The 24,226-nt window shown below is 42.4% G+C and overlaps 1 protein-coding gene and 1 long non-coding RNA gene across 4 annotated transcripts in view; both read right to left on the minus strand.

Moving 5' to 3' along the window:
- FZD6 (frizzled class receptor 6) overlaps nt 1–6,838 on the minus strand; it is a 37,528-nt gene extending 30,690 nt beyond the window's left edge. Inside the window, exons 1-2 of one of the 3 annotated variants that reach the window (XM_036120151.2) lie at nt 6,671–6,838; nt 5,326–5,631 (exon numbers count right to left, since the gene is read on the minus strand). In XM_036120151.2, coding sequence (XP_035976044.1) covers nt 5,326–5,502 — 177 coding nt within the window. In that variant the 5' untranslated portion in view covers nt 5,503–5,631; nt 6,671–6,838. Of the gene's footprint in view, nt 1–5,325; nt 5,656–6,629; nt 6,649–6,670 lie in introns of those variants that run through there. The other 2 variants (XM_036120150.2, XM_078072156.1) reach the window with 2 other exon arrangements.
- A 6,235-nt stretch (nt 6,839–13,073) lies between these two features.
- On the minus strand, nt 13,074–17,942 carry LOC118553160 (uncharacterized). The gene is made up of 3 exons (XR_004925866.2): nt 17,880–17,942; nt 17,292–17,437; nt 13,074–15,177 (listed from the first exon to the last, which is right to left on the minus strand). It is a non-coding gene; the product is annotated as an uncharacterized LOC118553160 (long non-coding RNA).
- Nucleotides 17,943–24,226: the final 6,284 nt, after the last annotated feature.

Raw genomic sequence — 24,226 nt, forward strand, 5'->3', positions numbered from 1 at the left:
ACACGTCTAACCCTGATTCTGCAGACGCAGAAATAGTCATGGTACTTTCTTACTACCGATGTGGGAAACAAAGGTAAAAGAAAAACTAAATGTCCTTACTACTTACAGCCCACCGACAAGTCCTTGAAACAGGAAGAGTGACATTCCTCTGGGACTCCTGCCTTGATGTTACTACTTCGCTAAGTGCAAAAGGCAATCTTAGCCCGACCCCCAGGATCCTGTAAGTCTACTTTCACATAAAAATTTCTTTGGAAACTTCCTTTTCTCTACCTCCCCCCAGATACATGTTGGCAATCATCCTCCAAGCATATGACCTGCTGAAATATATCTGAAGAGTCTCACGACTGAGTTTTTACCAAAGAGTAATAAATGACCTTTTCCTAACAATAGCTAGCCCTGCTCTGGATCCTTGTTTCCAAAATACCTGGGAGGCTTAGGCTATCCCTAACCCCCTCCCAACTTGAAAGTATAAAATGGGCCATTCCTCATGACCCCAATGCAGCTCTTTCTACACTCCTGTCCCCGTGCTTTAACAAAACAACCTTTTTCCATCAAAGACGTCTCAAGAATTCTTTCTTGGCCCTTGGCTCTGAACCCTAACAACTTTCCTACATCACTACTGTAACACAGCATCACAAAGGAAGTTAAGTTTGTGAGTTCTACATTTAAAATACAAAGGTAGCCACTAATCACACACTGACTTGGAACACATTTCAATATCTGTTTCATTTTGAAAGACTCAACAACTTACTTTCAGAATAGTTACAGCTATATTCAGAAAGTCTTTCCTGAAAAACAAAAGTTAGTCACACTAAATATTTTCTTTCCTTCTATACGGAGATGTAAGAGTAGAGAATAAGGAGGAAATGAAGGGGCCCACTAGACTCTTCTAAAAGCAGGAAAGTGAAAATGTTTAAAAATCACTGCCTAGCAGAAATAGGTTTTTTTCCTTAGAAGTTTGTTTATACAGTTTCTCTCCATTCCTTTATTTTTAATTGGATAGAGAGACATTTTAGTGGTGCATATTAACAGGTGGAAAGGAAAGGAGTTTTTTTTGGCTTACTTCCCTTTAGACTGTTCAAAAGTGGAAGGGCCACATGCTGTTCCAAACACAATTACATGACTTTGCTTTTGCCTAGACCTCCATGAAGGCGATTCAAAAAGAAAAATACAATATTCCTGTTTCCATTTTCCCTAGATCAGTCTCAGCTCTTTCTGGACAAAATCAGTCTCTCCAGGGACATCAACCTCACAATTTGGGAAACAATGCTCTAGATACGAAACAAAAAGGAACACAATGGAAACCCAGCAGCCATTTGTTTTGCTACTCGGGACAGTGAGGCGGCACAACACCCTTTTCGTTACCAAGCCGAGTTACTACTCAGAATTGTAAATTCACTCTTTGAAATACAAATGACTTCAGCTTCCAATAAACAAAAGAAAAAACTAAAGTCCCTCATTTCAAGCAATCTCTGAAACAAAACTGAAGAACCAGAATATCCCAGTCAGTGGTCTGTGATAAATTTGGCCTAAGAAAAATTTATGTAGAAAGTAAATAACATATAGCTCAGGTAACATTTTAACAAGAATGAACAATAATGTTTACTTATATTACATACTGTGTGTGTATAATCCTTAAGAACACTTTCAAATACCTTAAACCAGGTCGAGCAAACTACAGCCTGTGGGCCAAAAAATGACCCACTGCCTGTTTTTGTAAATAAAGTTTTACTGAAAACACATCCACACTCATTTGTTTACATATCGTTTATGGCTGTTTTGCTACAATTGCAGAGCTGATTAGCTGTGACAGAGCCCGTACAGTCTGCAAAGCCAAAAATACTTATTATTTGGTCCTTTACATAAAGTTTGCGTTCCTTGCTCTAAACCAATGGGTCTCAAACTTTAACGTTCATTAAGAAACACTTAGACAGCTTGTTAAAACACAGCCTCCTGGGCTCTAGCTTCACAGATCATGATTCATTAGGTTGGGATTGGGGGGGGGGGTTCATGAACGTGCATTTCTGACAAGCTCACAAGCCGCTGGTCTATGAACTCGACTTTGAGAACCACTGTTCTAAACCATCTCCTGTAATCACAGATGAGCAAGGACAACAGATGCTATAAATTCTATCACTATAAAACAGGATAGCCCTCATACAAAATGAAAACTAAGGCGTAAAAGAGGAGATAGATCTGTTGACATAGGGAATTCTTGGTAGCTAAGAAAGCACAACTGGTTGCTGTAATCAGCTGATAATTCTTCAGCCCCTCATCCTAACATTAAGTCATAGTGAACACTGGAAATTCAACAGGGACCAGCAGGAACGGAAGGCAGCGGGTTGGAAGTGTAAAACACAATCTGTTCTTTAGAGAAGTTATAAAGCGCTTTTTTTTAGTAAAAGCCAGGCTATGTGCAGTTATGATTTAGTATATGACTACAGTACAATGTTTGAAAAAAAACTGAGACATGTGGTTTATAATACAATGAGCCAATCAAAAGATGAATTCTTTCACTCCATATAAATGGTTAAAGAGAAAAATCTTTTTTTAAAAAAAAAAAGATTTTATTTATTTGACAGAGAGATACAGTGAGAGACGGAACACAAGCGGGGGGGTGGGAGAGGGAGAAGCAGGATCCCCGCGGAGCAGGGAGCCCAACGCGGAGGCTCAATCCCAGGACGCTGGGATCATGACCTGAGCCGAAGGCAGACGCTTAACAACTGAGCCAACCAGGCGCCCCAAAAATCTTTTAAGATTTATTTTTTTTTTGAGAGAGAGCACATGTGAGCAGGGGGAGGGGCAGAGAGAAAGGGAGACAAGTAGACTCCCTGCTGAGCAGGGAGCCCTGCAGTGGGGCTAGATTCTAGGACCCAGAGATCATGACCTGAGTTGAAACCAAGAGTTGGATGCTTAACCGACTGAGCCACCCAGGTGCCCCCAAAATAAGATTCTTTAAATAAATTCTAAGAAACATGTATCATGCTAATATGGGAAAGAATATAGAGGATGTCAACTAATACACTTCATTAGAACTAGGCTCAGGCAGATCCAAAGTAGGTGATATGCAAACCACCTAAAAATATCAGAGTTTCTTTCACTTGAATACTGCAGATGATAGAGGTAGAAAGTAAAGATTTGGAGGTAAAATTCTCTTTGCTGATTTATTAGAACAGGAAACACCACCTTTCCTTTATTCAGCTTTTACTGTGCATCTACAATGCTCCGAGGCACTGTACTAGGCACTGGGAAAAAATGAATAAACACCATCCTTACTCTCAACACACCTGCAATCTAATGAGAACCACATAAATAACTGCAATACAGCATAATAAGTATAAGAACCATTGTATATTTTAAGTACTATCAGAGTATAGAAAGTGAGCAGCTTACATATGCTTGGGAGAAAGGTGAAAGAAGGCCTCAATGAGCAGAGTTACTGCTTTAACTGAGACCTGCAGAAACGGAGCACGTGAACGATAGGTAGAGAGCCTAGGAAGCAATGCATACAATGTGTACAAAGGTACAGAAGTGAGAGAGAGTAATATGGATGTGAGTTCTACAAAGAGGTCAGTTTGGTTGAAGCAGTGTGTGTAACGTCTAAAGGGACAAGTGGGGAAGCTGGACAGGAAGGCAAGGTCCCATATGAAGAGACTGGGCTGTCACGCTAGAGTCAGGTCTATTCTTCTAGCTCTAGGGAAATGGTGAAAAATGTTACCCCCAAAGTGGACTGTGTGGATTTTTTTTTTAAGATTTTATTTATTTATTTGACAGAGAGAGCGAGAGAGAAAGCACAAGCAGGGGGAGCAGGAGAAGGAGAGGGAGAAGCAGACTCCCCACTGACCAGGGAGCCCGATGCAGGGCTCGATCCCAGGACCCCGGGATCATGACCTGAGCCAAAGGCAGACCCTCAACCATCTGAGCCACCCAGGCGCCCCTGGATTTTCGTTTTAATAAAATCACTTTGACATCACCAGAGAGGAGCAACTGGTGAAAACTGTTGAGAGCCACGTAAAAACTGTTGAGAGGAGACTTGGTATTCATGGCACAGATGAGAAGGAGAAAGAGAGGTAGGTCTGAATAGAGGTTAAAAAAAAAAGTACCAAAATTCCCAGTTTAATTTTTATAGAAATTTTATAGAAATGAAATTTGCATGGGGCGCCTGGGTGGCTCAGTTGGTTAAGCAACTGCCTTCGGCTCAGGTCATGATCCTGGGGTCCCAGGATCGACTTCCGCATCAGGATCCCTGCTTAGCGGGGAATCTGCTTCTCCTTCTGAGCCTCCCCACACTCGTGCTCTCTCTCTCAAATAAATAAAATCTTAAAAAAAAAAAATGTCCATCACCCAGCCACCCCATCCCTCCCAAAGCTCTGCTATTTTAGACCTGAATCTACACATGAGGTGGTCGAAAAACTATTCAACTAAACAACAGTGGAAGACTTTTGAATGCACAAAATCAAATCTAATCACTTTTTAAATTAGTGTCTATATTAAAATTGTAGGAGTTTCATCTCTTAGCAACGTTCTGAGGGGGGAAAAGCCTTTACCACCCCTGGACATTTCTTCTGGAGAAAAACTACAAAAATCTTTGTCTTCTTCCCTTCATGAGACTTCTTATCAATCTGACAGATCTGTACAGGAGGGCAGGTTCCCGTCTCCACAGGTAACTCTTCCCACACATCCCTGGCAATCTGCATATCTCTAAACCGGAGGCAGGTAACTGAGGTACCTAAGGCCATCTTTAGTGCCATTCTGCTCCTCCCCAGACATGTGCTTTCTTTTAACATGTATCTTACAAAGAGTACTCAAGTGCCTCGCTTAAAAAAAGTCACTTTTTAGCGAAACACTAGAGCCCCCAAATCTTCCAGTAATGGATTTATTTCAGAAAACCTGTGCCAGGTGAACATTACAACTACTTATGAAAATATAGGGATGTAGTTCAAGCACTTCTAGTCCAAGCAATATAGGATATATGTTCAATGAATTAGGAAAAATTCAGAATTCACATTTCCAGAGGAACTACCATAATTGATTCAGGGAAGCAAAATATTTGCTAGGTGCAAGATATTTCAAAATCATCACTACGTCTCATATAAAATAAACCCTACCTTAAGCAAATCCACTAACAAGGGCCACAAAACCACACAAAACCTAAGTTAATAGGGGAAATTAATTTTCAAAAGGATGTATTCAAAATATGAAGTTGTGCACAACTTAAAGGAATCCCTTACTGTGTTTAAAAAAAAAAAAAAAAAGTCACATTTATAGTTCATTCCAGAGCAGAACATAAACTATTTCTCTATCAATGTATGAAGAAATACTCACCTCCATTTTCACAGCAGCTGTACTCTGGTCATAATGCCTCATCAAATTAGGGAAAAATGTCATGTTGTAGGCCATTTTCATACATCTGGGCACAGTAATTGGTTCACAGGTGAAAAGACTGTGCCCTCTTATGAAGGGGAGAAAAACACATGTCCACAAAAATGTCAACATTTCCATTTTCTTCAAATTCCTGGTTTTACCACATGGCTGGGATTAATCGCTCTTTTCATCCTCAGATTTCCATCCAAAAATAAAATGTTCAAATTCCTCTTTCATTATTTTGCCATTTTGAAGGAAGCTCTTTTCCTGAAATGAGTTCTGGGTCAATTACTGTAAAAACAACCAAGAGAGGGCATCTGCAACATTTGTCATAAACTCAAATGCGGACATCAAAGTGCAGAGTTAAGATTTTCACCCTGGGTAACTAACACTGGAAAAAGGACGGAAAATTCCGTCCTTTGGAGATACTCTTCCACCTGCTTTGGCACAGAATACAGAATTTGCTGAGTAAGTCTCATCTCTAGGGAACTGATGATAGAACGTTTGTGCTGTCTGGAACAGATGGTAAAAGGGGGGCAGAGGATGAGTGGGGTGGAGGAAAAAAAAAATCATGCTGGGTTTGGGAATAAGTTAAAAAGCATTAATAGAATTGTAAAATCTAAGGGCCCCTGTTGGATATCTGATTACGCACGAGAAAACTTGAGTCCCGGGGAAATTCCTTAAGACCTAGTGAGTTCCTCAACTCTTTAAGGGCTCCAAAGAGCCAGTTTCTGGGGCAGTCTCTGGGAGATAGACTTTCCTGCTTTTCAAAGGGCCAACTAGGGGGAGACGTCTAGGATTCCTGCCGGAGGAGCGAAATTAGCTCTCACGGGCTGGGGCGAGGAGTGACCCCGCCGAAAGGGAAAAGGAACAAAGCTGGACCGGGAGGGTGACGGATGTCTGGGGGAGGAAAGGCTGTGGGCCCTGAGTCGCGACGAACCGCACCCCGCACCCCAACACCCCCGCCCCCGCCCGGTGCCAGGCTTCCAGCGCCTGGCACGGTAGCTCGCCCCACACCCCCGCACCTGCCCCGGGGCCTAGAGCCGGGCAGTAGCGTCCCGGCCCGGCTGGGCGGCGCGGGGCCCCGGCCCCGTCCTTCAGGAGCTGGCCCCAACTTCTGCGGAAACTCCGGCCTGCGCGGCCTGTCCCGCCGCCGGCCCCGCACCTGTGGCTCCCAGCCCGCCGCGCGCCCCCGAGGCCCACCCGCGCGCCCCCGAGGCCCACCCGCGCGCCCCCGAGGCCCACCCGCTCGCCCCGGGACCCACCGGGCCGCGGCCGCGCGCCCAGCCGGCCCGAGGAGCCTCACCTCCCTGCGGTGCTCGTCCAGTCGGCCGTCCGCCCACCGCGACCTGAGACGGCGGCTCCGGGAAGCGTCCGGAACTCCAGCTGCCTCCCGAGCGGCCCGGGGAGCGAGGGCCGAGCGATCCCGCGAGACTGCGCCGCCAGGTCGGGCGGGCAGGTCTGGGCTCGCGGCGGCGGCGGCGGCGGCGGACCTGGCCCTCCGCCCGGCCCCGCCTGCGCTGCGGCCCGGGCGGCGCCCCAGTGGCCGGGGTCGGGCTGCGGGTCCCGCTGTGCGGCCGGCAGGTCCCGTCCACCTTGCCGTCTGTCCTGGTACCCGCAGCACACGACTGGGCCGCGCGGCTCGCTATCCCGGTCCGGAGGGGTTCGGCCTGGAAGGGTTTTCTTGAAGCTCTTGGTCATCCCCTGAATGAAACTTCTTTAAGAGAACCCACTGCATTTCGGATCTCAGGACACACAAGAGTTCTTAAAAGGGGGCAGATTTGCTCTGTAAAGTCAGTCGTCCAAGTGTCCTTAGTTGGAAAGTGGGTAACTTCCTCGATAACTATCCTAAAAAAAAAAATCCCTTTTGTTAATTCTGGGAGTCCGGCCACCAACCTGAGGCGCAGGTGGCAATGGGATTCCAGCCCTGGCAGGTCCCACAGTTTTACTGAGGCAAAACCCTAATAGAAAGTTGAACTACTTTTTTTTTTTTTTTTAAGATTTTTGATTTATGTATCTGTCAGAGCGAGAGTGCAAGCAGGGGGAGCGGCAGGCAGAGGGAGAGGGAGGAGCAGGCTCTCCACTGAGCAGGGAGCCCGATGCGGGACTCGATCCCAGGACCCTGGGATCATGACCTGAGCCGAAGGCAGACGCTTAACCGACTCAGCCACCCAGGCCACCCAAAAGTTGGACTACTTTAGAAGTCAACCTGGTTTTTAGTACCAACCATGTCACACAACATCTCATGTGTTTCACCTCTTATTCATCCCTCCTTTCTTCCTAAGACCCAACGACCAGGATATTTTTCCTCTCTCCATAGTTTTGTCTTTTCTAGAATGTCATATAGTTGGAATTGTATATGTAGCCTTTTCAGATTGGCCTCTTTTCACTTAGTAATATTCTTTAACGTCTTCTCATGGCTGGACAGCTCATTTCTTATTAGTGCTGAATAAAATTCCATTGTCTGGATGTACCATCATTTATTTATCTATTCACCTCTGGAAGGAGGTCTTGGTTTTGGCAATTGTGACTAAAACTGCTATAAACATCCGTGTGCAGGTTTTTGTGTTGATGTTAGGTTTTCAACTCTTTGGGGCAAATACTAAGGAGCCCAATTGCTGGATCCTAAGGTAAGAGCATGTTTTGTTACACAAGAAACTGCCAAACTGTTTTCCAAATTGGCTGTACCATTTTGCCTTATGACTAGCAAAGTTTGAGAGTTCCTCTTGCTCCACATCCTCAACAGCATTTGGTGTTGTCAGTGTTCCAGATTTTGGCTATTCTAATAGGAGCAGAATGGAATCCCATTGTTGTTTTAACTTGCACTTCTCTGATGACATATGATGTGAACATCTTTTCATGCACTATTTACTGTCTGTGTATCTTCTTCTTTTTTTAAAAGATTTTATTTTATTCAACAGAGAGAGACACAGCAAGAGAGGGGACAAGCAGGGGCAGAGGGAGAGGGAGAACCGGACTCCCCGCTGAGCAGGGAGCCCGATGCGGGGCTCAATCCCAGGACCCTGGGATCATGACCTGAGCCGAAGGCAGACGCTTAACGACTGAATCACCCACTGTGTATCTGCTCTGATGAGGTTTCTGTTAAGGTCTTTCGCCTATTTTTTAATGGGTTGTTTGCTTTCTTCTGGTTGGGTTTTAAGAGTCCTTTGTATATTTTGGCTAACAATCCTTTATCAGATGTATCTTTTGCAAATATTTTCTCCCAGTCTGTGGCTTATCTTCTGGTTCTCTTGACACCGTCTTTCGCAGAGCAGAAGTGTTTGATTTTAATGACGTCCAGCTCATCAGTTGTTTCTTTCATGGATCATGCCTTTGGTGTTGTACAGAAAAAGTCATCAACAAACCCAAGGAATTCCAGACTTCCTCCTATGTTATCTTCTAGGAGTTTTATAGTTCTGTGTTTTATATTTAGGTCTATGATCCGTTTTGAGTTAATTTTTGTGAAGATTTTGTGTAAGATTTGTGACCAGATTCATTGTTTCTCATGTGAATGTCCAGTTGTTCCAGCCCTATTGGTTGAAAAGATTCTCTTTGCTCCATGTATTGTCTACACTCCTTTGTCAAGGATGAGTTGCTATATTTATATGGGTGTATTTCTGGGCTCTCTATCCTGTTCCTAATGAACAAAGCTGGACCAGGAGGGTGACAGAATGTCTGGGGGAGGAAGACTGTGGGCCCTGAATCACAGGTAACTGCACCCTCCAACACTCACGCCCTGCCCAGGCTTCCAGCACTGCGCAGGGTGACTCGCCCCACACCCCAGCACCTGTCCCTGTGTTGAGCATGTCTGTTGGTACCATTTTTGCAACAGCATTTGCTCACTTCATGTTTCTGTGCCATATTTTGGTAATTCTCAAATTATTTCAAACTTTTTCATTACTATTATATCTGTTATGGTGATCTGTGATCAGTGATTATGACTCACTGAAAGTTCAGACCACGGTTAGCATTTTTTAATTAAGGTACATACATTGTTTCTTTAGACATAATGCTATTGCACACTTACTAGACTACAGCATAGTGTAAACATAACTTTTATATGCACCAGGAAACCAAAACATTCATGTGACTTGCTTTATTGCAATATTTGCTTTATTGCAGTGGTCTGGAACCAAACCATAGTATCTCTGAGGTATGCATGTATCTGCTTATAGTACCCATCTGTTTTTGCATGCTGTCTACTTTTTCCTTTAGGTCCCTTAGCATATTAATCATAGTTCTTTTAAATTCCCAGTCTGATCATTCCAACATTTCTGTATATCTGAGTCTAGTTCTGGGGCTTGCTCTGTTTCTTCAGATTGAGTCTTTTTGCATTGTAAGTATGCCCTGTAACTTTTTGTTGAAAGCCAGACATGAGGTACTAGGAAAAAGGACTGTAGTAAATGAGGCTTTAGTGATGTGGTATTAAAGTGAGGATGGCGGGGGATGCCTGGGTGGCTCAGTTAGTTAAGCGTCTGCCTTCGGCTCAGGTCATGATCCCAGGTTCCTGGGATGGAGTCCTGCGTTGGGCTCCTTGCTCAGGGGGAGTCTGTTTCTCCCTCTCCCTCTGCTGCTCCCCCTGCTTGTGTTCCCTCTCTCGCTCTCTCTCCTGCTCTGTCAAATAAATAAATAAAATCTTAAAAAGAAAAAATAAAGTGGGGGGGTGGGGTGGGGAAGCATTCTATAGACCTATGATCAGGTCTCAGTTTTTTAGGGAGCTTGTGAACTTTACAAGTGTTTATCAGTTTATACTCCTCTCAGGTGGGACAATATCGCTGGAGTGGGCTGAGTGGGGTCCGGTATTTTTCTTCCCGCAACTCAGGCTCTGATAAAATCCCAATAGATTAGGCTTTGACAAAATAATTTCCCTGGAAGCCAGGCCTTATTAAGAAGAACAGAATGCTCAGGCGTATTTTAATATGGTTTCTTTGCTCCTTCCCCTGCCAGAAACATGAGGGGATTTTTCTCCAGTAGTCACTGTCAGAACCTGGTAGAGCTTCGGGGGTTGCAGATGCACAAACCCACAAGTTTGGGGGTTCCCTGAAGACTGCGTCCCCGTGGGGTTTTTAACGCTCAGACTTGTCTACACTGAGTCTCCAGCAAATCATCAATTAGAATTCAAGTTTCCTATCCCCTACTGGTTCCCCTGGAAGGTTTCTGCTCTGATAGGTTGTGATTCTCTGTGTCTGTCTCTCCAATTTGAGGAAGAGCAGTGGCCTTATGATCTCAGTTCTCTGAGAGATCTAAGAAAAGTTAGTGATCTTCAGTTTATTCAGCTTTTCACTTGTTCAGATGGCATGATAGCTTCTCAGTTATTTACATGCCAGACCAGAAACTCCAATCCTTCATTTTCTAAAATAAGTATTGCTTTAAGAAATGGCTCAATATTTCAGTGGCTACTGCCTTAGCAGAACAAAGTTTCTCTGAATTAAAATTAAGTTCAAACATTCCAAGAGCTATAACAACTCAGGAAAGTTATGTAATTTAACATTGTTGTTAATGGAACACTGACTATATGAAAATCATGATTATAATAACAAAATTAAGTGATCTTGCTAAAATGAAGAGAAGAAAATGAAGTTTATGGAGTAAACATATCACTTGTAAATTGTGCTAAGTTTTTATTTTATTACTTATACAAACATCTCCAGCCCGTCACCAGGCTAAGCAGATGCACACAATAATAATTACATTTCTTGAACTTGGTAATTTGCCTATACTCATTAAAATATAGCTTTATACATTAAATTTTTTTAAATTTTATGGTAAAGGTAGGGAGGCAGAACATATTTTATTTAACAGTCTGTTAGCTTGATTTATGGCTTTTAAGTGTGTAGACATATAGTATGGTGTCCTCCTTTGTGCTCTTGCCTGGAGCCCGCACAGGTCATGTGGGTAGACCTGCTTGTAATCGCTGACCTGATGCCCAGGCCTTAGGAGTGGAGGGATCAAACAGCAGTAGGGGGACCCCAGCTGGAGGAAGCTGAGTGAGCGGGAGCAAAGAAGGTGACAGAGGAAGAGAGGAGCTTGGGCTCCAGGGGCTCCTTCCCTCTTGAAGTTCCCTCCCAAACTCTTGTTTGCCTTACCCTCGAAAGCTCTGCCCGAGGCTGCAGTCCCTCCAAGTGACAGGTGCGAATGTGATGGCTTATTGACTTAATTTGGGGGAGTCTATGAACACAAGTAGAGGATAGCCTTTATTGAAAAACTTTCACTTGAAGTGCATGGCCTGTCGCTCCCTGCTCTAAAAGCTAATTGCTGCAGCGTCTCTAGCCTAGCCATTAACCTTTTTGCTGTAGTTGTATACACTATGGTTGCCCAGAAATTATACACCTTCTAATTACTACCCCCAGTATTACTGGGAAATAAAAATTTCAGTAGTAACATGACACTGCAGGAAGGAGGGGGCGTCTTTGGGAGGTAACTGGGTTTTGATGAGCTATGAGGGTAGAGTCCCCATAATGGGATTAGTATCCTTAGAAGAGACACCAGAGCTTTCTTTTTCCATCATGTGAGGACATAGCCAGAAGGTGGGCATCTGCAAGCCAAGAAGCAAGCCCTCACAAAGTACAAAGAACCAGATCTGCTGACACCTTGATTTTAGACTTCTCAGCCTCCAGAGCTGTGAGGGATAAATGTTTGTTGCTTAAGTCACCCAATCTACGGTATTTTGTTGTAGCACCATAAGCTGACTGAGACAGTAGGTGAATGAATAAATAAACTATGGTACATCCAGACAATGGAATATTTATTATTCAGCACTAAAAAGAAATGAGCTATCAAGCCATAAAAAGACATGAAGAAACCTTAAAAACATATTACTAACTAAAGAAGCCAATTTGAAAAAAGCTAAGAATTATAGGATGAGTCCAACTATATGACACTTAGGAAAAGGCAAAACTATGGAGACAGTAAAAGAGATCAGTGGTTGCCAGGGGTTGAAGGGAAAGTGGGATGAATAGGCAGAGCATAGAGGATTTTTAGAGCAGTGAAACCATTCTGTATGATTCTATAACTGTGGACACAAGCCATTTTACATCCGTCAAAAACCCATGGAATATACAACACCAAGAGTGAACCCTAACATAAAGTATGGACTCTGGCTGGGGCACCTGGGTGGCTCAGTCAGTTAAGCATCTGCCTTTGGCTCAGGTCATGATCTCAGAGTCCTGGGATTGAGCCCTGTAGGGCTCCCTGCTCAGCGGAGAATCTGCTTCTCCCTCTCCCTCTGCCCCTCCCCCCTGCTCATGCTGGCTCTCTTTCTCTCTCTCAAATAAAGAAATAAAATCTTTTTTAAAAAAGTTAGACTCTGGTTGATAATGGTGTGTCAATGTAGGTTCAACAGTTGTAACAAATGCACCACTCTGTATGGGTTGCTGATAGTGGGGGAGACTGTGTGCTTGTGAGGACCCGGGGTATACCAGGGGTATGTGGGAGCTCTCTGTACTTCCCACTCAACTTTGCTGTGAACCTAAAACTGTTCTGAAATATAAAGTTCATTAAAAAAGAAAAAGAAAGCGTTCCATGAAAACTTCCCTGAACAAGACTGGCATACTGGCACCTTGGGTTTGAGAGCCCGATGGTTAATTTCAAGAGGTGGGAGAAATGAGGGGTTCCTATCAGGGTCTTAAAAAACTACAGGCAAGAAGGAGATGAGATTATAGGAATGCTCTAAAATAATTAGTTAGACAAATAGGTGAAATAAAAAGAAGGTCTATAAGCAGATAGACAAGTATTTATACTACTCCGCCTAGAGGCAGCAGTCAAGTCCCTACCAGTGGGATTGAGGTGAGAGGTAGTAGAGGATTCCCACTGTCCCACATCAAGTCAAGAATGACAAAGTCCTACTGTGTGTATCTGTGGAATGCGGGGGGAGGGGGTGTTGTACCAGGGCCCCAAGAGGTGTCAGAAAAAAAAATACTAGTAGGGAAATGAGTAATACTGCCTGCTCTGAGGGAGAAATTAAATAAGGTAGAGGAAATTTCTAGAAAAGTGTATATGTCTTGGTCATGTTTCATCCAGTCTGGCGACTGGAATTCTCATTTAAGAAATCTTATAGCAGAGAGCTATACACTACCAAACTGCAGAAAACCTTGGAATGGAAACATTCCTTGGCTTTTTTCCTGCTGGACTAATTTAACTATGATTGAAGTGTTGGCAGTCCATTGTACTCAACAACAACAAAAAATAGTCATTTGAGACATTTTGTAACTATCATGAGCTGCAGAGAAATATATCATGGAAGAAAAAAAACTGGTCACATCTTGGACATTAGGCATGACTATTAGATCTGCTTTTATCATTTTATTTAGCATTTGATTCCCTGCTGAAGCCTTTTGCATAAGCCCATCTCATACATTTTTCTAAACCTAATTTATGCACACTTCTATTTCTGGGTAGGATGGAAACTCTCACAATGGAAAATTGATTCTCTTTTGGGAAAGGAGTGTTTTTTTCTAATTGCTCCCATACTTTTGGTAATGAGCCTTTTTAAACATTTCTCCTGATCACGGTTCTAAGCTTCAAATGTAACAGTGAAATTCCTTAGAAACAGGAAGTAAGAAAAACGACTTTGAGGTTGGAGAAGCCTGGAAAATGAATGAGGTATTTGGTGACATCTGGTGCTCTGGAGAGAGCCTGGTGAAAGGTGTTGGGGGGCTACTTACAACCACCAGGTTTTGTGAAGGTAAGTATAGTCCCTGCTGACACTCTTCCCCTTTACAGTGGATAGCAAGAGGCAGTGTAGGATGGTTAGTCGGAAGGGCTGTAACTTTAGACTTCCTGGGTTAGAAACCTGTGCTAGACATTTACTAACTCCGTACCCTGGGTAAGTGTCTTCAGTTCTCTCTCATGGCTTCTATACCTGTCAAATCAGTTCAATGATAATAATATATTTCTCACTGGTTGTTGTGAGACTTAAGAATTAATTTACATAAAGCATTACAACTATTATCTGGCAAGTGGTAAGATGTCCAATTAATGTTGGCTATTAAGTCCACTGAAGAAAGTTCTTGCAAGCCTTCTGGGATCCAGGCACTTGATGGTGACATGACCTATTCTGATCAGGACATCAGGCATTCCCTATCTCTTTCGATCTCAGGAGGTGTTTCTGAGAATCACACAGCAACCATTTACTATTGCCCGTGAATTTACAGGTTAACTGGGTGGGTCTTCTGGTCTCAGCTAAGCTTCTTCATGCATCTGTGGTCCGCCACAGGTCAGCAAGGTGGTTACGCTTCCAGAGATTGGCTGGCTATTGGCTCTGCCACTTCTCTCCCCCATATCTCCTTGTGTTTTCCAGCAGGCTTGTCTAGCTAGCGTTTGTTCATAGGGTTCTCAGAGTTTCTAGAATAGAGCAAAACTCTGCAAGGTTTTTTGAGAACTAGACTCAGAACTGGCAGAATATTGCCTCCAATGCATTATCTTAGGTAAAGTGAGCCACAAGGGGTGGGGGAATGCCATCACTCAATGGGAGGAGCTTCAACATCATCTTGCAAAGGGGAAAGGGGAAAGAGAAGAAAGTGTAGCCACTTTTGTAAACAGTCTTCTACGCTACCCAATTGAATAATTTCTTCTACAGCATTTCCAGCAGGTGGTCACATGGGACCCCTTGAAAGATGGGCAGATCACTGTTTTACAGGGCAGCTCTATGTTGGAAGGTTCTTCATTATTACGCCTCTATAACGACACTGATTCTCATAGAATCTTTGAATCACAGGATTGAAGGTCATCCAGGCAATGAACACGTTGAAGCCAGATTCCTGGGCAGGAAGCCACAGGAAGTCTGCAATTTCCATGGATTTGTCCCAGTTCTACCTTTCGGAGCAAAACAAAGCATTATATATTTGTTACTCATTTATTTTTAAGAGATTCTTACCAAGGCCTACTTGGGCATTACATAACAGGTACATATTCCATTGCAGTCCCTATTCATTCATTTTTTCCATTCATTTATTCACACATTTGGCAGCTATTAAATAGATTCTGTGGCCAGGCACTCATCTTAAAATGAGTAAGAGCAGACATTTCAAATCACTTAGATTTACCTATCAGTCTCATTTTATCACTTTCCAACTCTGTGACTTGGGAAGTTATTTAATTTCTTCGTTTCTCAGTTTCCTCATCTGAAAAATGGGTATGTAATTATCCCTACCTCACAGAGTGGTTGTAATAATTCAATTAAATAATGAAAACAAAGGCCTGGCCTTTAGCAGGCACTCAGTTATTGGTAGCTATCACCATTATTATTACTCTTAAGGGATGATCCCCACCCTGGATGTTTCCTGGGATCTCACTGTCTCCTGGGGTCTCTAATTACTCCCCATGTCTTGGCAATAAGTTATATTTTACATAGACAACATAGTGTAGCATAGCAGTTTGAATAAATGGCCTTTGCATATTTGGGTTTGAATCCTGGCTCAGTCATTCACTATTCTGTGACTTAAACTCTCCAAGCTTTAGTTTATGAATCTGAAAAATTAGAATAATAATAATTCATAGATTTGATATGAGGATTATGTGAGAGAATGTACATAAAACCCTTAGCATGGTGTTTGACATTTAATAAGTCCCTCCACTACCCGCTCTCCACCTAATGGAAGTTAGGAATTTAATTCAATGCATTTTCATGATGTGTAGCATGGTGTCCTGGAAAGAATCAGAAGAAAACTTGAATCAAGTTACTCCAGCTCTCGGAGTCTTCACCTCAATGTGTAAGGAAGGGGATGGATCCTGAGGTCCCCAGGACAGCTTATAGCTCATGATTCACTTCTTCCAGGTTCTCTCATTCTTTTGATCAGAAGTAGAATTATGGAGGAGTGTCGGAGTTACAGTAGAGAGCACAAGAAAGTGGAAATTCAACCCTTCCAAGATTAAGTAATCCCTCACTGTAAGAGTTTCTTCTCTGCTTCCCAAGAATATGCCAGGCCACCCTCTCATTGACAATCAAGTACCATGGTCTGGAAGGCCAAAGTTAGGGAGAAATTGCCCTCTTCTGTCCAGGCTTTTTGCCAGGAGTTTAATAACGTGCTAGATAGAATACAAGGTGTCACAGCAGCTGAAACTGAGGGGACAGGCCACTGGACAAAGGCTGTTCTGGAAAGCAGAAATACCACTGTCAAATGTCACAGGTAAATGCTTGATAAGCTTTACTGTTTTTCTTACATTTCCCTTTCCGTGTCCTCGAAAGTATAGAAAAACAACTGTTTGCCTCTTCCTCTGCATCTTCTCATGTGCTTTTTGTGTGTGATTTTCTTCGAGTGACAGTCTCATATACATAACAGGTGTGGAAATAACCTAAAATTGAAAGACGGCAGTAACGAAGGACCCGGGACTAACTTCCTGGCACTGGCTTAGCTCTTGTTCAGAGGTTAGAAAGGAAGACTGTAGCAGATTATTTACTTCCACGTTCTAGTGACTTATGCTAAGGCTAAGCATGCACTTAAAAAAAAATTGATCTAAGTTTTGGCAGATGATGTCCTTAAGGTTAAAGTCTCCTAGACATAAGGACTGGATCTAACATGAGAGGGAGAAGTTTGCAGAACAACGGTGGGTCTTGTGATTTTTTTTTCCCTAATGTCAAGAGCTCCCACTAGTGTTAAAAGCATATCCACAGGAAATATTCAGAGCAATCCACGACTCTGGCCGGCTTAAGTGAAAGGCCTGATGTGCCTGTGCTCGGGTCATCACATTACACTGAGAGCAACTTATCCAGGCTCATAGCTGCATGCAGGCTAATCTTGTTATTGTTGGCTTAGGTTCCATTTAGGGCTCAACATTCCTTTTATGTTTACCCTTCCCTCAAAAATGCTCCCTTGTAAGTTATCTAAGAAATGTACCATATTTAACAATATAGTTGAGCAATAAAAATGTATATATATATACATATATATATATATATATATTTTTTTTTTTTTTTTTTTTTTTTTTACCTCGTGATAGAATGTTCCACTCCCAGGGTACCTCATTAGCACTGTTTCTGACTTGAACCAAGATGCTCCTTCAACACCATTGCAAAGGGCAATCATGTCTTGTGAAATTCCTGTCAATTTCAACTGGAATCTTGTTCTCCAGGCCGCTGACAATATATAGGCATATCTATGTTATTTGTGTAAAAAGTAAGTATCCAGATGCTAGTCTGCTCTCTTAAACCATGGAAAGAGAAGAGATTGTGGGAGACAGTGCTGGTTTTGGCAAAAATAATAGATTTTATAATAAATCAAGCCCCACAATGTATCAGAGCTATTATAAAACATTTGCGAACATTTATAAATCTCATCTTTAAGAATATAATAAGGAGGGGCAACTGGGTGGCTCACTGGATTAAGTGTCCAACTCTTGATTTCAGCTCAGTCATGATTTCAGGGTTGCGTCTGGCTCCACGCTCAGCTGAGTCTGCTTGTCCCCACCACCCCTTCGTCCCCGCGCACTCTCTCTCTTTCTCTCAAATAAATAAATAAATAAAATCTTCTTTTAAAAAAAGAATATAATAAGGAAAAGTCAGTCAGACATAAACTTACCATGCAGTGTATTATGGGTAAAGTCCCGTGACATGTCATAGTGGTGTCAGAAAAATCACCCCTGGGAACAAAACAATAATTAGCAAGAAAACTTATATCACTGTGGCAGGTCCATCAAACATTATTTTGACATAATTGCAGACTTCTATAGCGTGTAATCATTAGTCAGTTTTCCATATTAGTATGGCTTTAACAGTATGATAATTAAGTCAGTCAAGTAAAAAACAGAATAAAACAAACAGTCCATACTATAAGAAGAATAGAAAGAATGAAATCACCAGACAGACAAAGAATAACACAGAGGAGAAAGAAACTGTTTAGCAAATACACCCACGGAATTACAGCTCTAAGAAGTGTTGGGAGCCAAATCGGCCTACCATCGCTCCCTTAGACATCCTGCATCTTGCCCTGCCTCCCCAAGATCAAGTTTTGGAAATATTTTAGATGATAATTATAATGAACATTTATTGGGTACTTACCATGTGTCAGACATTTGCTGAATGGTTGCATCATCTTGCCTGGTTCTGCCAGTAACTGTCCTCCTAGGAGGTAGGTACTGTTCTATAACTGACTTCTGGAGACTGAGTCTCTTGCCCAAGGTTACACATCGAGGAAGTGAGAGAGCCAGGGAGGGAACCCACATCTCTCTGGCTTTGACCCTCTGGCCATCATTTGCTTGTTGCTCTCAGGGGCAATCCAGCCCTTCCATGATCTGCTGCGCATCACCGGGAGCTAAATCTGTGCTGTCCAATTCGAAACCACTAGCTGCACGTGGTGCCTCAAATTAATTTAAAATGAAATAAAGTTTAAAATTCAGTTCCTCAGGGCGCCTCGGTGGCCCAGTCAGTTAAGCCTCCAACTCTTGGTTTTGGCTCAGGTGGTGATCTCCGGGCCCTGAGATCGAGCCCCGCCTCGGGCTCCGCACTTAATTGCAGAATCTGCTTAAGACTCTCTCTCTCTATCCCTCTACCCCTGCCCTCCTCTCTCTCTCTCAAATAAATAAATAAAATCTTAAAAAATAAAATAAATTGAGCTCATTGTTCATGGAGACCACTTGACACCTGTTTCCTGTGATTGGAGGAAGCTTTTTTTTTTTAATTCCTATCTCTATTGGCCTGATAGCGTCACTTCCTCAAGTTTGATTTTTCTTCTGTAATTCTTCCTTCTCTCCTCCACCCCTGAAAAGGTAGGAGATTTCAATATTTTGTGGAAAAGACCACCATCTCGTGGGTTGGGGAGATTCCCTCCTCAGTTTCCCCCATTGGGGTCTTTGCTTACCCCAGGGCTCACATTTAGTTGTTTATGGATCTGTCCTCTCCCCCACTAAATGGAGGACCCTGACCACTTGCGAGCAGAGACAGTTACACCTCCTTGCATCCCTAATTCTTATCCCAGGGCTTGGCAGACCCAAAGAGTTCAAAATAAAGTGTTGGAATGAATGAATATTACAGCTTATGAAACATATTCATTTATTCAGCATCAAAATATTTTACATAGAATATTTTAATATGAGAAATGCATGCCAGAAACTTTACCTATGTTAACATTAATATGTGAGGAATAGATGTACTTGAAATACCATGTACCGTGCTGTTTATCATTTGGTTCATCTTAAGCTCATCAATTTTTCAGGAACTTCCAGCACCAGCAGATGGCACCAATAAATATTGTCATGGGACTGAATTGGAAATTGGTTGATATTTTTCGACATGTATTTAAAAATAAAAGCAAAATGAATACAACTTACTTAGTTCCAATGATAATAATAACTGGCCTTTATTTAGCATTTTCCAGTTAACAAAGTGTTTTTATACCCTTGTCTCAATTCTGTCTCAGATTCTATCAATGTGCTGAGAAATTCTTATTATGAACTTTAGATTTTTGTTGACATCTCACGTAGTCCTAGTAACAGGATAATTTATGCCACCTAATGACTGTTTATATTTATGACACACCAATTTTTCAAAGACCAAAATTTTCTATGGAAAATTTGGGCATGATCCTACACATGAGAACTGATCAGTCACTCAGACACTAATAATTTAGTGAACTATTCTTCTGGCTCATTAAACAGTAATGATTCCTTTCATTTACATGGTGTGCTGTGGACGCAAAGCACTTGCGTAGACACGGCATCCTCTGACGCTTGCAACAGCCCTATAAAGTGGGTGAAGAGACTATCTCTCCTCCTGTCCTTTCCCATTCTTCATGCCTCCTCTTGGGCCCCATTGCTGCCCTTCCCAGCTTCACTTCAGGCCTAATATGTCATAAATCTTAGCAAAATTCCAGTGACACATGAATGGCAGTTAATATTGGTTTCACTTAGAAAATTGCAAGGAAATGCTTAGGTTAAAACTCATTTCTAAGGGCACAGAGTTATCTGATACTAAGGTCCCAGACAGGAATGTCTGTCTTTCCCTCTCCCTTCCCAACCAGACGGAGTCATGTTTCCTCCCCACAGCTTCTAGAAACCACTACTATACTTTCTATCTCTATGGACACACCTATTCTGAACAGTTTCTATAAATGGGATCATTCAATGTATGTATTTTGTGGTTAACATTCTCTTAGCACAGCATTCTCAAGATTCATTCATGTCTGTTAGGTCTGGTTGGTGTATAGTATTGTTTGATTCTATTTCCTTACTGATTTTCTGCCTGGTTGTTCTATTATTAAAAGTGGGATAAAGAATGATTCTACCCTTTTGTTCTACCCCGTAACTTGAAGAATTGTATATAAAGTGCCTTCCAAAAAATGGATGAAATAATTATAATAGGCTCATTACAAGCGTAACAGGAGAGAAAAACAAAAGTAAAAATGTAAAAACTGCAACATATGATGATTTTATACCTTTTAAATAACCCAATGGGTAAAGAGTTTCTATTGAGATAGGAAGCCAAATTTTGAGAGGGGCAAAAAAAGGATTATGTTGATTCTTTTGTCTTGTTAGAATGGGACAAAAGTTTACACAAAACGTCTCTTGCGAAGTGTCTTTTGCAAGTCAGAAAAGGATTTTTAAATTGAGTCAAAGATGGCAGTGTAAGGTGTCTGCAAGGGCATAAGAGAATCGGGCTAATGCAATGTGCACTGCTTCCAGGTTCTAATACAGAGCATGCTGACTGGAGTTACCAATATTGTATTATATACTTGAAATTTGCTAAAAGAGTAGATCTTAAATGTTCTCACTATACACACACACACACACACACAAATGGTAATTATGTGAGGTGATGGAGGTGTTAACAAACCTTATTAAGGTAATCACTTTGCAATACACACGTGTATCAAATCACCATACTGCACACCTTAAATTTACACAACATTATGTATCAATTATATCTCAGTAAAGCTGGAAAATAAAACAGAGAAAAATGTACGGTACTTCCCTGCGTTTGTCAATGCTATTGGTGCATGCAGTGATGGGTTATCAGTGCATGCAGACCCACTCTCCAAGTCTTGGCAGAAGTGCTGCTTTATCAAGAGGAGTATTTTTTTAAAGATTTTATTTATTTATTTGACAGAGACACAGCGAGAGCGGGAACACAAGCTGGGGGAGCAGGAGAAGGAGAGGGAGAAGCAGGCTTCCCGCTGAGCAGGGAGCCCGATGTGGGACTCGATCCCAGGACCCTGCGATCATGACCTGAGCCGAAGGCAGATGCTTAACCATCTGAGCCACCCAGGCGCCCCTATCAGGAGGAGTATTAACTTTAATATCTAGCACTGAGTCTGTACATATGCATAACCCAATTTCAAGGATTTAATTGGCATGTTTGAGTTAATATTAAGGACGGTCTACATTGAGTTGGCGAGGATGCAAAGAAAGGGGAACCCTCTTACACTACTGGTGGGAATGCAAACTGGTGCAGCCACTCTGGAGGACAGTATGGAGGCTCCTCAAAAAGTTAAAAATAGAACTGCCCTATGATCTAGCAATCACACTATTTACCCAAAGGATACAAAAATACAGATTCAAAGGAGTACATGTACCCCGATGTTTAAAGCAGCATTATCAATAATAGCCAAACTATGGAAACAGCCCAAATATCCATCAACTGATGAATGAATAAAGAAGACGTGGTATAATGGAATATTACTCAGCCATCAAAAAGAATGAAATCTTGCCATTTCCAATGACATGGATGGAACTAGAGTGTATTATGCTAAAAGTGAAATAAGTCAGAAAAAGACAAGTACCATATGATTTCACTCATATGAGGAATTTAGGAAACAAAACAGATGAACATATGGGAGGGGGGAAAAGAGAGAGAGAGAAACAAACCATAAGAGATTCTTAATGACAGAGAACAAACTGAGGGTTGATTGAGGGAGGTGGGTGGGGATGGGCTAGACAGGTGATGGGTATTAAGCACTTGTCATGATGACCACTGGGTGTTGTAAGTAAGTGATAAACCACTGAATTCTACACCTGAAACCAATGTTGCACTTTATGTTAACTAACTAAATTTTAAATAAAAAATTGGGGAAGAAAAGGACTGCCTACATTGAGATTTCATAATTTACTTTGTCCCCCACCATGCTTGATGCAGCAAATTAGTGACCTTGTAGTTGAGAGTATGTTTGCCATCTCTTTTTCCTTTCTACCTTACATAATGAATGAATTTTTTAAGGCTTAAACAAAAAGTCAAAAGGAATGGCTGTGAAGTTGATCTCCTGGGAGATGTTTGAGAATTTGGGGACTCCTTTCTTCTAGATTGTACTTACTCCTCTTAGCATGGCAGGACCTGGGTCTCTAGAAGTCTTCACTGGGCTCAGGTGATTTTACTGTGTCTAGTTGTGTTCAGATTTGCGATCTTCTAGGGTAAGACACTGTGCTGGGGGAGGCTGGTTAGACCACAGAAGGATCACCATGACCTTCAAGTCTGTTCATTTCCATATGTTAGACAAACAGAGTTTGCTTTTGTTGTATACAGAGTTAGAGCAAGCTTATTGTTCTGAGAGGAGGGATGATGTCATTTCTTTGCTGACTATAGTAATTGTTCAGGAACGTATTGATATGGTTTTCTATAGCTGGGTTTGTAAGTGTTTTGCTCGTAAATTGCCGAGGTGGGCATGGACATCTTTGTCTAGACAGGCTTTGGCACTCACAGGAAATCTCTGCTTTTCCTTCTCCCCTGCTCCCTGAAATGTGCACAAACTCCTCTCCCCTTTTCTTTACCGCTTCTCAAACTGTGTTCCAGGGTCCCATGATTTGTCAGCCAGGATTCAGCTACAGATAACAGAACACTCTTTTGCTGGTTTTAGCAGGAAAGGATTCAATATAAAAAATTATGTGCTTATGGAACTTCTAGAGGGGCTGGAGGGACAGGTTCTAGGCTAAACCCCCCAGGGGATGAGCTCTAGTTCAGCCCCACAGAGCTGGCCTGGCAAGGGAATTGCTAGAAAAGAAGAGGAGAGAAATTTAAGATCTTGGTCAAAGTTTTTGCCACAAGTGTGTCATTGACTAAATATATGGATCAATATCATTGCTTTATTATGTTAAGACTGGGAAAACACTGGGACTCCTGGGTGGCTCAGGTCATGATCCCGGGGTCCTGGGATGGAGCCCTGCATCGGCTCCTTGCTCAGCAGGGAGCCTGCTTCTCCCTCTGCCTGCCGCTCCCCCTGCTTGTTCTCTCCCTCTCTGACAAATAAATGAATAAAATCTTAAAAAAAAAAAAAAAAAGACTGGGAAAAAACTGACCTGTTCCTTGGGCCCGTACAACACGGTCCACAGACCTACAGCGTCAAACTGCCCAAGAGCTCGTTAACAAATGCAAAATCTTGGGCTTCAACCCCCACCGCTGCTGAATTAGACACTCTGAGGGTGGAGCCTGGGAATCCGTGCTAACCCAGCCCTCCAGGTGAGTCTGACACAGCAAGGGTGACCAATGGTCCTGGTTTGCCGGGAAGGGTTGGAGAGATTCCCTGGGGCACGGGACTTCCATTGTTAAAACTGGAAAAGCCCTGGGGAGGACAGAACCAAGTGGTCACCTCAGATGAAGCAAAAGTTTGGGAAATACATGTTGGGACTTCGGTGTAGACGCTTGTCTAGAAAGGGGGTTTGTGACTCATAGACATGAGGTACAATATTATTGAGGCAAAGTGACAGTGAAATTCTGTTCACCCAAAATAACTTTAGTTGAAATAGCAAAATGCTCATTTGTCACTACTTTTCACATACCACTGAAGAAAGAAGGTGCCAAAATTCTGAGCTGAATGACTCGAGAGTGAGATATGACAAACCAAGAAAGCACGTGTGGCTGAGGAATGTCCACACACCACACACTCAGTGGTACAGAATTTTTTTCTATAACTGAATTTAATTTTAATCTCAAGCCCCCACTTCA

Source organism: Halichoerus grypus, chromosome 5 (genome assembly GCF_964656455.1).
Source record: "Halichoerus grypus chromosome 5, mHalGry1.hap1.1, whole genome shotgun sequence".
In the NCBI taxonomy this organism is placed as follows: Eukaryota; Metazoa; Chordata; class Mammalia; order Carnivora; family Phocidae; genus Halichoerus; species Halichoerus grypus.